Genomic DNA, 13973 nt, shown 5'->3' with positions numbered 1-13973 from the left:
TCCCACCCCTGGGAATCACTGCCACATTGGCTTCTTGATAGATACTGACGTTCCCATTGTGTAAGGCAAGTCTAATGAAATGATGATGATGATGATATTGACTGCGGGCTGCTTGCCAGCCCTTCCCCCTTCCTCTTCTCCACAAATTGTTAATACATACATGCAACTCTTGCCACAATTTAGGCTGAAAATTATTTTCTTTTTAAAAACCTTTTCAACCGTATTCACGTAACAATCCCCAGTTCAACATTGGCAGCATTTTAGCTCAAATAGTTGTTGTAAAGGTCAATATTTATGTTTTCTTGTGTTATAAGGTGTTTATTTGCCACTGCAATCTGCTCATTTTGTTCTTAAATTCAAATAGCAAGCGTGCTTGATATTAAAAAAAACAGAATCAATTGTAACAGGCCTCTGACTTCTAAGGTAATTATAATTGGTTACACTTATCTAAATAGCCTCCTCTTATTGACTGTGTGTCCACAGCGTGATTAATCTTGGCAGAAAGTACATTTTAAGCAGGAGATTAATAGTCCAGAGACTGTCGCTTGTCTGGCTGTCTTCATGGCTGGGGAGTGTAAACCTAATGTAGCACTTGTTAAAGTTAAAAGGCTGTTAGTAAATGTCTCTGTTGGACATTTTTCTAAAGGAATAACCATAATCCCAGGAACAATTACACTGCAGCTAACCAAGTCTCTGTGTGGTGATTGCTATCATGCGTGCTAAATGAACAAAACAACCTCTAAGCACACAACAGTAATATAGTGTTCTAAAGCTTCTTTCCTGAGGCAGTAGTACAGGACAGGAAACGTGTCTGATGTTGCTGACATTAAAATGATATACAACAACAATAATGATGTGACTTGTACTGGTGTTTTCCTCTGCTGCTCTGTCATCTTAAAGCAGGCTTTTCTAATTCACTTAGCATTTAATCTCTGCCTCCCAGCACAACAGAGTGCATTATGTCAGCACGGAGCATGTATTTATTAGACGACCCATAGCAGGCAAGAGGACCTAGATATTTTATCAAATTATGGACATTTCAATTTCTGGCCACTATGTTAATGTATTCCTGGCATCACCAGACTTGTGGTATAAATACCTGAACTAAAATACAGTGCTTTGCAGCTTTAGCTGTAAATTCTGTGGAGAACTGAAGAAGTATAAATCTGAGAGAGCTATCCAGAATGATGATCACGGAGTTTTAAGGCGTCAGCAAGCTCCTTCTGAAATACAGAGTTTATTTATCTGCTTCCTATAGGAGCAAGTGTCACCATGTGAAATTTATTTCTCACTGGTTGTAGATAATAGATAAGAAGATTTGTTAATAGACCAATGAGTGATGTAAGTTTCAAATTTGTATGGTATTGATATTAGAACTGCAACTAATTATTGATTTTACAATTGATTAATCTGCGGATTTAAAAAAAAAAGCAGCAAATCCTCACATTGAAGAAGCTGGAACTTTGAAAAAGTTTTTTGCTTGAAAACTAACGTAAATGATTATGAGATTATGAGAATACTTGACAATTAATTTTGTGTCAAACAACTAATCGGTTAATCAACTAGTTGCTTCAGCTCCCTGTCTAAACTTGGACATTGCCGTCTATAATAAAGAGAAAAAAATGAATGAATTGATAATAATGAATGTCAAAGTAGGCTAGAAATATACTATATATTATACTATATCCTAAACACAATAATAGAAGAGATGCAACAATCTCAAATGATGGAAACAAGTCCAAGATGATTTTGAGATTTTACAGTTAAACAAATTGATCACAAAATAAGCACCAAGCATTATGTGAATGTTAAACATTTCATAAACAGGCAGGCCATTGTGTGCCTTCACAGAAGCTTCACAAGTTATTGTATGTTCTTGTTTTTATGTTCAGAAACAGACTTTAGTTTTACACTTCAGCTCTTTCCTTAAATGTTAAATGAGGATGATCAAGTAACATGAAAAGGTTAACCTCTAATTGCTTTTGAAAGCCCACGTGAAGGTAACCTAGGGTGTATCCAGATTTGAGCCATTGTTGATAATCTATGCTCCATTAGAAACTGAAAGGATTAGAGAACAATATTGTTTTTCTACCAAGGTGAATCCTGTCTCAATTTGGGAAAAGGGTGAAATTATTCCTCGCGCTGAGCTGATTTCAAGATCCTTGTCTTGTGAGCTAAAACATAAATATGTGTTGCCTCAGTGTCTCCAGCGATGTTGGTGCAGTTAATTGGTGGATTTTGAGGCTGTAGTATTAACCAATTATACGCAATAACCAATCGAATCAACCTGTTCACCAAGATGTTGTTCATGTTCTGCACGTCAAGCCTTTAGACTAATCCCTTTGTTGTATTAAATAGTCTTGTAATTAAAGTGGGCTACTCACTCATTTGTATTTGTCTTGGTGAATATGTCATTTTTTCCAAGATGTACGTGTACAGAACATTTTATTTCTAATTTCCAGTGAAATCAATTAAGAATGTTCTTTCTTTTTCTCTGTCATCATTTTAAGCAGGATAGTAAAATAATTATTTTGATGTGATTATATGAATCTCAATGTTGGCTCAGATCACAGTGTCAAGAAGAACAGAATATATCTATGATATATATAATATATATATAATTGTCAGAATACATCCCACAATGCTTAATCTGCTCTTGAATAAGGATGCAATTTAAGCTTAAAGTATCATCCAGCCCAGCCTGCAAAGACACAAAGCTCTCCTGCATAGACTGACAGCATAACTGATGATTGATGAGGAGAATCATAATGCTGTGCAAGTTTATTTCAAATTATTTGATAAGAGCTGCTGCACCATTCAACTATATATACATTAATCCACTCCTTGAGCCCATGTTCTTTAAAGTACTGATGATATCCCTTATTATCTCTGTTTGATCAAAGACACAATTTTATTCTTTTAAATCTCTCCTGACTCTCGTTTCTCCTCTGACATGATTATACAATCAAATCAAAAGCAGCTAGAATCTGAATAAAAGCTGAGGTTTTCACTGATAGCGCTCAGCTACAGTGATGCTCGTGAGTATTGGAACCCCTGCTTGAGTTGACTAAAAAAGAGGAATAAAAAAAATCATCTTTTGGAATTAGATCTTATTGTCTTAATAAAAAAATGAATAATGTAGCATACATAAATAAATGTGCTTCCTTAAAATACAGGGGGCATGAGTACACCCCAGATGAGCAGATTTTCATTTTTAAAGGCCAGTTATTTCATGGATCCAGGATACTATGCATCCTGATAAAGTTCCCTTGGCCTTTGGAATTAAAATATCCCAACATCATCACATACCCTTCACCATACATAGAGATAGGCATGGGGTACTTTCCATAAAATCATCTCTCAATGCAAATCAAACCGGCTATGAGGGTAACTGAATCAGAACCATGCCAATGGTCTGCCTGTTTCTATGGGAATTTAACATAGGGGTGTCTATACTCATCCCCACTGTATTTTAAGGAAGAACATTTATTTTTACGCAGGATTAATTTTTTGAGCTCTATGCTACCTCTCTCCCCTCCTGCTGGCTATTGCCGTAAATTACAATCAGCAGTATCTAAATTCATCTGGAAAGGCAAGCGGCTCAAGACGTCTACTCTACAGAGAAGGAAAGAGGAGAGTGTCCTCTCAGTTCCCAACTTCATACACTATTTCTGGTCCTTTGTGCTGAGGCCCCTCCTCACCTGGTTTAATCCAGATTCATCTGTTTGCTGGCGTACCTTAGAAGGTGCCATGACAAAACCTTGGTCACTCCATGATGTTCTTTTTGCAAATTTTTCTAACAAACAGTGCCAACTACGCTTTGGCTCCATTATCTCACATGCTGCCGTGTAGCTTGTAACTGGAACACTTTTCCTCCTATATTCAATAATGCAGCACTCCTTATTGGTGGTAGGCCAATAACAGCCCCATAATGGGAAAAAAGGGGAGTTTGTTGTCTAAAAGACATTTTTAGCAAGGTTGGCTTGTTACCATTCCCTGACTTGCAGAACACATTCGATCTATGGTGGTCCGTCTGCAGCTGCAGGACCTGGAGCTCACCGCCAGTGCTTCAGTTTGACTGTTAAAAAGTGTTTAGATAATTAAAAGGTATTTATTTAGAAGTGGGCTGGCTGCTAGTTATCTATCTATAACGGTGACAATGGTGTAATGATTCAGATGGACTCCCAAGACAAGACGGTGCTCACCCAACTGGCCAATAGGAACGTGGCCCCGCCCATGACACTAATTTCAATTTGAGAGAAAAATCCTGTGATGAGAGCAAAAAATTAAATTGAGAGCAGACTTAGATTTTGAGAGCGAGAAGAAAAACGTTTTGAGAGAATTTTTTTTCTCACACCGATATATAATACTGTATATATTTGAGAGTTTAAAAAAGTATTTTGAGAGAGATTTTTTGTTTTAAGAGAAATCCTTTTTTAGAGAATATTTTTTCACACTGATAGCCCAAAAAATATATTTAAGAGTTTAAAAAAGTATTTTGAGAGAGATTTTTTTTGCTATTGGTATGAAAACTTTTTCTCTCAAATTTATTTCTCTCTCTCAGTGTATATACTTTTTCTCTCAAGCATTTTTTTTCTCTCAGATCATTTATTTTCTCGCAAATAATAAGGAAACAATTCTAGCTCCATGTTTAGCGGTTAGCTTCTTGTCGTTGTCGATCCCCACCTGTTGAATCTGAATCTGAGAAAAACGTGGTTCGAAGTAGCATTTCTGTTTCTCCAGTGATGCCTTTGCAATGGCAATCGTTTCGCCGCGTTGAGTTTTGTTCTTGTCTGCCATTCTGCTTTAAATTACTCTATCGAACACAAGATTATAGAATACCAGATTTGGAACTATATAACACAACTATTTGGTAAAATTGGGTCGGGAGCTATAAGCCACCATCTCTGTCGAGCCGATCACGTGACTCCCCAGCCATGATTTTTTGAATTATAAGTTCTGTGCATTGACTTAGTTTAAACAAACAATATGAATACCTTTTTCATTTAAGTGGTCAGCATTTAAAATACCTGGAGACTAGCTTATGAACTACAATTTTCCCATGAAGACAAACCTTGTGGAACCCGCTACTGACCCTGCACTGTCTATGTCAACTCCAAGTTTACATACAGTAGGCTATTGTGCACGCAGCTGATAAAATAAGAGTAGATAAGATATACTTTTGTTGTCCCATAGGAAAATTTATTCTGGACCCGTACTGCAGTTTCACAGAAGATGAAGTCATACATGCTATGTGAACATCACATAACTTCATGCAACAAAAAGCATGAAGCAATAAGCTCAACAGTACAATACAACACAACTCACACAACGACTTATGGATACTAGTTAACTACTAAGTCACACATACACAACTTCTGACAATGGCGACCACCTTGTCCAACATTCTTCACTAACTGTTAGCACTGATAGTTGTAATGAACATGAAAGGCAGAAACGTTTATAATAGTTCGGTCTGCTGTCCTCTGAATCTTCTACCAAAAGGTAAAAGCTGGAACTCGGTGAAGAATGTTAATTGGATCAGTTATCACGCCTCCACGCCTAGGTAAGATTAGTTACTCTGCATTTCACATGCTGTCATCACTCATCAGGCAGCTCCCACACATAGACCGTTAATAATATACGGTCTATGCTCCCACACAGGGGTTGCGCATCTCCATACGGTTATACACCTGTTGTTCATGTGCTAGTATTGCTTTTCTGACTCTGCATAGTGCACTTTGTCAACTAAAATAAAATTATTTTAAAAAAACAGGGTTGCGCAACAGCGGAAGTTCGGGGAACCAGGAACTGCAGGAAGAAAAAACAAAACGAAAACACGGCACTGTGATGTTGTGGCGAAGTGTCGCCTGCTAACCAGGCTGTGGAGCTAGCCCACCCTGATACACACATTCAGGGAAACATGGGAGGCTCTCAAAGCGCCGACATACCGGGTGGAGGAACTGAAGGCTACCACGTCCTCAGAGTAAGAGCAGTTTTCACGTCCCGGTGAAACGCATCTTTTTCATTTTTTTTTAACTGCTGGCGACCTCCTGTTAGCTGCTGGGACAGGAGAGTAGGGCTCTGCAGCAGGCATGTTAGCACACTCGTTTAGGTGTATTATTATAAATATATAAATGTGAGAGCGTTATACGTGAACTGTCTTTACCTATTCATGTATTAGCTAATTTGTCAGGTTGTTTTAAAACTGCATAATTTACATGACGACGTAGTTAGTCAAGCAGCATAGGTACGCAGCCGTTATAACAACATCAGACGATTTCCTATTTACAGCCTAACGTTAGCCAGAATATAGTGAAGAGGGGTGTGTCCAATAGACCATAGATGTTATTTTCTGTATTCATCGTTTCTAAAATAGTGAAACATGCCCAAAATATCTCTCCAAAGTTGAAATATTCAAATAGCTTGATTTGACTGACCAACAGTCAAAATATCAGGGAATAGTCTGCAGAGACTTTTAGTTATTTTAGCAACTTCATTGTGAGACCAACCCTGACCTGACTTTATTAAGGGTAAGCAAGGGTCTTCACCATCTTCAAGCCAAGGACCACTTCACTGAAAGAGAGACAGAGCAGGAACCCCCTACTACATATATGTATATATATATATATATATATATATATATATATATATATATATATATATATATATAAATAATGCATATTAAACTGGGCCATTGATAAAGTGTAGGTTGACCTAAAATCTTCATGCATTCCTTTTTTTGCATAGAATACTAAGTTATTAAAATAGCTTAATAATTGTTTGATTTTATAAATGATTTTCTAATGTTAAACATACATGTGGCAGAGTGAATCCTTAAGAGTGCACCTGTGGTGGCATTAGTGACTACCTACACTTACCTATAGGCCAGTAAGCAGTGGGGTTTTATATTTGCTAATAATTTTGATTTAATTTAAGACTTTAATTTTTGAAAAAAAACTTTCAAAAATTAACAATAATTTGGAGTGTCCCCTTGGGGTCCTGGACCCCCTGTTGAAGATCCATGCATTAAAGGGGAACTATGCAGTTTCGGAGTCATTTGAATGGTAATATGACTTTTTTTGAGTTGAATGGTGGTTGTCTCGGTCCCCCCTAGTGCCTGAGAGCGAAAAAAAACCCTTGCATCTTTCGGCTGGCAAGTAGCCGGGCTCAGCGTCAGGAAGTATCGCGTGATTTCAGTTCTTGCGATGTAACGAATTGCTTCACGGCCCTGCACACATACGCCCATTAAGGAACCGGCTAACACAATGGAGTTTTTCTGAGTTTTTCACACTATCGTCAGGGCTGAGCCGGCAAAAAGGAATAAAAACTTAGGAAAGAATTGTTGGAGGAACAGAGAAAGAGGAAAACGACAGACTGACGGAGACAAGTAAACATAGGCACTGCCAAATATCTATTCCAAAGCTGTAGGGGGAGTTCTATAGAAGGGATTGTGCCTTGTGGGCGATACTGTGTCTGTCAATGCCATTATAATATTCTTTTCCACTATCAGTTTCATCAGTTCAGTCATCATGACAGACCACCATCTCAATTTGTATTACCACAACATAATCCCTCATGTTACGTTAGGCTACATAAAAAACAACTGCAATTTTAATTAGTTCATGTAGCTACAGATCTTATGCAGATCATACATGTAGGACTAGTCTAAATCACAAATTCCAGAATTAACTGTCTCACTCTATTTAATCCCTTCATAAAAAGACATATGGCTAATACTTCACCGATCATACAAAACACTTTCTTCATAATATTAATCTCTTTAAATGAAAACAATTATACATAATACTTTGAAAGTATCTCGTGACCAATTGAGGGGTCCTGACCCCCAGGTTGGGAACCCTTGCTCTCAACCATTTGATTTTTGAGAGACTGAGAATAGGGTTGATGTCCTGACATTTTCAATCACCAGAGAAATCGATATTCATTAAACCAGAAAAGGTTTTTCCAGTCCTCTACTGTCCTGTTTTGGTGAGCCTGTGCCCAGTGTAGCCTCAGTTTCCCGCTGTGGTCTTCAGCTGCCGTAGCTATCTGCTCCCAGGTCCCGCGTGGTGGCGTTCAGAGATGCTCTTATACTAGCACTGTTGTAATGAGTTGCTGATTAGATATTGTGCAAGCAGATGTGCTGGCCTAACAAAGCGGCCACTGAGTGTAAACATCCAGCAGATGATGGCATTCCAGCATTATGATAATTTTTTTTACTCTTTGTGTTTCTTCCATACCCGCCTTATTTAGTTCCCTGATATTTCATTGGCTTTAACTGTTACCTTCTGACCATCAGCTGTAATTATTCATCCCCTAGCTACATCTTATAATTCCCAATTTCACATAGGTGTATGACCATATTTTCACTGTTTGTAAGACTTTATTTTCCTATCTTTATGATTTTATAGGTGCAGGAGAATTCCCCCGGTCAATGTGCAGGACTAGAGCCATTCTTTGATTTCCTCATTTCCATTTGTGACACTAGACTGGTATGTTTATTAATATGACATTATAAAAACTTGCTGCAGATATTGGACCTGCTTTGCTGTGTTATGACATATGATTTAAACATTGATATCTGATAGAACAAGGACAATGACACCCTAAAAGAGTTGCTGAAGATGAATGTGGAGAGGCCCATCAAGATACTGTTATATAGTAGCAAGACACTGGCAGTGAGGGAGACAACAGTCACACCCAGCAACATGTGGGGTGGCCAGGGCCTTCTGGGAGTCAGCATTCGCTTCTGCAGCTTTGAAGGAGCCAATGAAAATGTTTGGCATGTCTTGGTGAGTGCAGTCTGATGAGGAATTATCCTGAAAGGTTGACAAATACTGTATACTGCATTGCAGATTTGGCAAAACATACTTAACATGTTTTATATATACAGTAGGTTGTATCTGTAATTTATACATGTAATTGCAAATTGTTCATTAAAAGTAATAAGCAACAGAAGTGTAAAATCACATTCAAAGATGAACATAAATAAGCTTTTTCAGAAGTTATTGCCATCACCTAAATGTGCATACATGTTGTTGGAGTTCAGGAAGTGGAACCAAACTCTCCTGCAGCCCTGGCTGGTTTGAGGTCCCACACTGACTACATCATAGGAGCGGACACTGTTATGAATGAGGTACTTGCTTTGCAGATCAGTATTAACGTTGAACCTTAACTTGAAGTTTGCAACAGGTTGACCCGACTTTGTATCTCTGCTCTATCAGACTGAAGATCTGTTCTCCGTGGTTGAAACCTATGAAGGGAAGGAGTTGAAGCTGTATGTTTACAACACAGACACAGACAACTGCCGGGAGGTGGTCATCACTCCAAACTGTGACTGGGGTGGAGAGGGCAGGTGAGACGGTCTGTATTTTACTTGTGTAGCCAGAAAGCCATAGATTGTTTTCTATCAGTTAGGAATACTTTTGGCAAACCCTTTAAGAACGGATTGAACAGTCCTTTTGGACTGGCTCAGTTGGCTAAGGCACATACAGTACGATGAAATAATGTTCCAGGTAGACGTCTAGTCCTCAACCTTGCTCAGGACTACACTACCCCTTTAGCATCACTTAATAGCACATTTACAGGTTGCTCGAACCTTTTCCACTTGAAAAAATAGAGGGTTTTATGTTTAATTTGAGATTCTCTGTTTAAGTAGATTTTGGGTCGGTTGGTCATTTTTTGTGGTTTTTTTCCCGTTTTTAAATTTCAATATTTTAAAAACGTCTTAGAACACAGTTTTGGTATACAGGGTTATTTTAGCACGCGATTAACCAAACAACAAACCCAATTAATTTTTTTTAAGGGCATATGTAATTGAAGCTAGTTTTTAAAATTTACTTGCAGTACAATTCAAATCTGGAAGTCATCTACCCGGCCCCTCCTCGATTTGAAGTCACGAGTTGCAGGCTAGACGATCAATGTTTGTCTCAATCTCCAGACATTACTCCAGGAGCGGTAGTAACGTTAGATCTGGTTATATTGACAGTCATAAAAGCTGGCTCTTTAAATCTTCAATACACCCTCCATATTTACCGGGGTTTGACGTCTCCAACCCCAACTGTAGAAACTGCCAGTTTCTTTTTTTAGGTGGGTATCTCCTTTTGGGGTTTTTTGTTTGCTGCTTTCGGCTTACTACTTTTACACTGTAGGGGTGGGTTTAAGTTTTTACAGACAAATCTGACAACCGGTTGGCTGCCAACGGGGCACCCTGATAACAACACCAGCCCCCCCCCCAAAAAAAAGAAATTCCGTCACCGAACGGAAGTTAAAAAAGGAGAAAATACAGGCATTAGCATTGTTGTCAGAAATGATAGTCTTTCAAATTAGCATGTTTCCTTAATATCTGATGATGCATTGGGGTCATTTTTTGATTTATTACAGTAAATATATTACATATTGGACCATTAAAGTCACGTCTTGTCATTTGGTTCCCCCAGAGAGGAAGTTTTTTTAATTTTATGTAATCTTTAAAGCTATAGTGTGCAACAATTTTATAATAATGAACGTCCGTTACATTCAAGCCATTGCCAAATGAGTTGATACAAAGCGAATTAAGCCTAACCGCACCACAAAATCATTTTTTACTGCCTCTGTATTTCTCAGTTTGGCTATGTTTAAAAAATGGTGTTGCCAGAAGCTTAGAAGCTTGAGTGATGATTGTTATATTATTGCTCAGAAGAACAACAGCGTTCAGCTATGGAGACAAAAAGGACATAAAAATATAAGATAATTACCTCTTCTGAAGAGTCCATAATGTTTTTTTAATCCTCCATGTGCGTTTTGATTTGACATGTTAAAAGCTTTTAGCAACTGTGTGGAAGAGGGGTGGGGGTGGCATAAAGTGAAGGCGCCAATAGTATTGTTGTGATTATTTTGAATTCCTTGTGGGGGCGACAGAAGGAGCAGGAGCTTTAAGGCTACTTTGAAGTGTTCAACCATTTCTCCTCAAAGTATTTTGGTCTCTTTAGTCTAGGATGTGGGATTGGCTATGGCTACCTGCACAGGATACCTATACTACCATTTGGAGAGGGCAAGAATATCAGTTTCCCTGCACAGACTCCTAGTGAACCAACTAAAGATGGCTTCACAGAGGTAACTCAGCACTTTAAACAAAGAAATAATAGTTTCCAGCTTGTGTGAAAATTTACTGAGAGATAACATAATTTTTGGTTACCAGGTCCATCTCTCTGCTGTTATTCCAACGGTTCCAGTTGCTGTGTCTTCTGCTTCGACTGGATCAGAGCGGTCTCTCGCCGGCTTGTCAGTCAGCTCTAACCTAACCGCCGTCGTTAGCGATCTACAGAAAGGTACACTATGATCGCTGACAGATCAAAACATCCTGTTTGAACGTTTGTTTAGGTTGACCAAGCTATTGCAGACAATGTAAACCATGTAAACAGACAATTCAGGTTTTGTTAAAAATGGTTTCAGGCGCTTCTACCGTCCCACTGTCCAGTCACAGCCCTTCTTTACAAAGCGCTCCCCTGTCTGTCAATCCTGCTGCCACTCTACCAGGTCAGTAGAAATTATTTTAGGAGGTTATAGACCCCGTGGTGTGGTGCCAAAGCTAGCTACTCTGAAGCCAAACTTTCAGGACATGAGCCTGCTAACCTAGAATTGTCTATTATTTATGATATTTGTTGCACAGGTTTAATGCCCTTTGCTGGAGATCTTCCAACCTTTCCTCATTTACCAAATCTAAATATCACCCTGCCAGACATGGGCCACGTATTGCCACCTGGAGTTGGTGGATTACAACATGCAGGTACTGTTTTGTTCTTCTAGGATGTGCTTGGGTGAGTTGTAAATTATCTTAAAACAATAAGTTTGGTGTTTAGTCTATTTAGTTATCGTCCATAAATCCCATGAAAACACCAAAACCTAGTATGCATTGATTGTACTAACAAGTAGTGCATGTGTAGTACAAAGCATGGTATAAATCATTCCTCTTTGCCATAGACCTCCATTGTTGTCCAACAACTATCAAAAACACATCAGTGAGCTACACTGTTGCACAGTGACAATTTCCCTCAGAGATATACATAGGCACTAATGTTTTTGATTTAATCACCTATAAACCATTCTGCAGCTGTGCTCAGTAAACTAAAGTCTATCAAATGTGTTAGTATTGTTTGCTAAAAAGTACAATGTTCTTACCCCCGTTTTAAAGATGAATTTCTTATACTGCATTGCAACTTCTATTCTCATATTTAATCTGTTTTTAATTTAATCGTTTTTGTAAAATGTACTTTGAATTGCCCTGTTGCTGAAATGTGCTATACAAATAAAGCTGCCTTGCCTAGGAACAAATTGTCTTACGGCCACATGTCACGTTTGGGGGTTGGTTTTGATTTTTCTATGGGATTTGTTGGATAACAGTTATAGAAATACAAATCTGTAGTTCTGAAAAGGTTTGTAGACACGTGTACAAGCTTTTTCCACTAAAACAATGTTGTATTGTCAGATTCAATTCAACAATGAGTTAATTTAACCTTTTACATCAGAGATGTGTCCTCTCCAGGAAATGTAGCATAGGAATGAAGGCGATTCATCATAATAATACTAGGCAGTTAGCCACATCTAAACACAAAGCTATCACTAAAAATGTTGAATATTTTAAAATGGGGTATTATACTGTAATAACTTCAAAGTCTATGCAGTAGTAGGTTACAGTTTCTGTTGTGTTCCGCAGGTCTTCCATCACTCACCCAGCCGATTGTGGTCCCTGGTCTAACTCTGCAACCGTCTGACTTTGTTCTTCCCCCGAACACTGCTGATGCAGTTCCTGCTGTAACACAGCATACAACGTACCCCTTCTCCACTATCCGAATGAACGGTTTGACGACAATCCCCATCCTATCATCAGTGGCCTCAGAATCAATAAATATCACAATGACTGCAGACTCATCTTAGCAGAGAACATTGTTTAAGGTTGTCACTATACTCTCAAGTCTCAAAATATAGATGGTCTATTAGCTGCACCACGCAGTTGACAAATTGCACCCGCACATTGTAAGGATTGTTTTAAAAGTTCGTCCAAGCAGTTTTTCGAGGATACTGAAACCTTGTGCTGGCATTCTCACATGAAGTGTGAATGTGTGTCCAGCAGCAGCAGCAGCCGCCGCCGCCCTGCTGATGGCAGGAGAAGGAAAATGACAAGGAACATTCAAACCTCTCAGCGGTATTCAAATTTTCTGAACTGAACAATTATGAAAACAACAGTTCATACCTGAGAATAGGGCTTTTTTTTTGGGCTTGGCTTAAAAACAAAAATATATAAATATATTTATAATAAAATATGTAGAAAACCGGTTACTTATACTGTAAGTGTGCACATCAGTATCTTTCAGTGATTAAATTCCCACGGAGCCCTCGAAGGGTCACAATAGGAATTCATTTTCTTGAACTACCTTTCCGCCCAACTTTTATTTTTGCAGCTGTTCTGATTTAAAGGAACTGTTGTGTGTTGGTCTGGTCCAGTTCTAACACAGGGAAATATGCAGATTCTACTAAAAGGAAATATAATTGCCAATTTCTCCTCTCATAAGGTCAAGCTCCAACAGTATACCCCTGGCTGTGGTGATAACGGCCAAGGCTGTCATCCCACAGCTACAGTCAAAAGCAGTCTCTCCCAATCAGTCTTGGCAGCAAGCGTTGGGAGCTAGGTCAACTAGCTCTGCTAGTCATCTATTCAGCTGCAATAACAGAGACCTGTACCTGAGCCACACACAGCTGAGGGTGCACACACAGAACCAGCAGTGGTCTACCACATTCATAATAAAGCTCAGCCTCTCAAAATCCCACCGTGACCTTTCAGTGGCTCTGTAAACTACTGAAGGTCTTCTGGGGGATATACAATCGGGGATTTTTCTTCAGAAAAGCAGTTTGTGCCGTTTGCTTGCTGCAGGCATTAAAATATAAAACTTCGGATTTTGTACAAAAAATAATTTGTTAAGTGATCATTAACT

The 13973-nt window shown here is 38.6% G+C and overlaps 1 protein-coding gene across 1 annotated transcript; it reads left to right on the top strand.

Annotated features, from left to right (window-relative positions):
* The first annotated feature begins 5756 nt into the window (after positions 1 to 5756).
* Positions 5757 to 13941, top strand: gorasp2 (golgi reassembly stacking protein 2). The gene is made up of 10 exons (XM_032528976.1): positions 5757 to 5986; positions 8415 to 8495; positions 8592 to 8795; positions 9053 to 9139; positions 9228 to 9358; positions 10974 to 11097; positions 11183 to 11312; positions 11437 to 11520; positions 11654 to 11770; positions 12698 to 13941. The coding sequence occupies exons 1-10, from the start codon at positions 5924 to 5926 to the stop codon at positions 12916 to 12918; spliced, it is 1242 nt and encodes a 413-aa protein (XP_032384867.1). The 5' UTR covers positions 5757 to 5923; the 3' UTR covers positions 12919 to 13941.
* Positions 13942 to 13973: the final 32 nt, after the last annotated feature.

Source organism: Etheostoma spectabile, chromosome 11 (genome assembly GCF_008692095.1).
Source record: "Etheostoma spectabile isolate EspeVRDwgs_2016 chromosome 11, UIUC_Espe_1.0, whole genome shotgun sequence".
Classification (NCBI taxonomy): domain Eukaryota; kingdom Metazoa; phylum Chordata; class Actinopteri; order Perciformes; family Percidae; genus Etheostoma; species Etheostoma spectabile.
Note: the sequence above shows the minus strand (reverse complement) of the source record. Positions and strands in the feature narration are given on the sequence as shown.

Bases quoted from the DNA above. Each gene is read 5' to 3' on its own strand.
- gorasp2 (XM_032528976.1), top strand. From the start codon at position 5,924: ATGGGAGGCTCTCAAAGCGCCGACATACCGGGTGGAGGAACTGAAGGC. The intron at 5,987-8,414 runs GTAAGAGCAGTT...ATGATTTTATAG, and splicing joins AAGGCTACCACGTCCTCAGA to GTGCAGGAGAATTCCCCCGG. The intron at 8,496-8,591 runs GTATGTTTATTA...GATATCTGATAG, and splicing joins CCATTTGTGACACTAGACTG to AACAAGGACAATGACACCCT.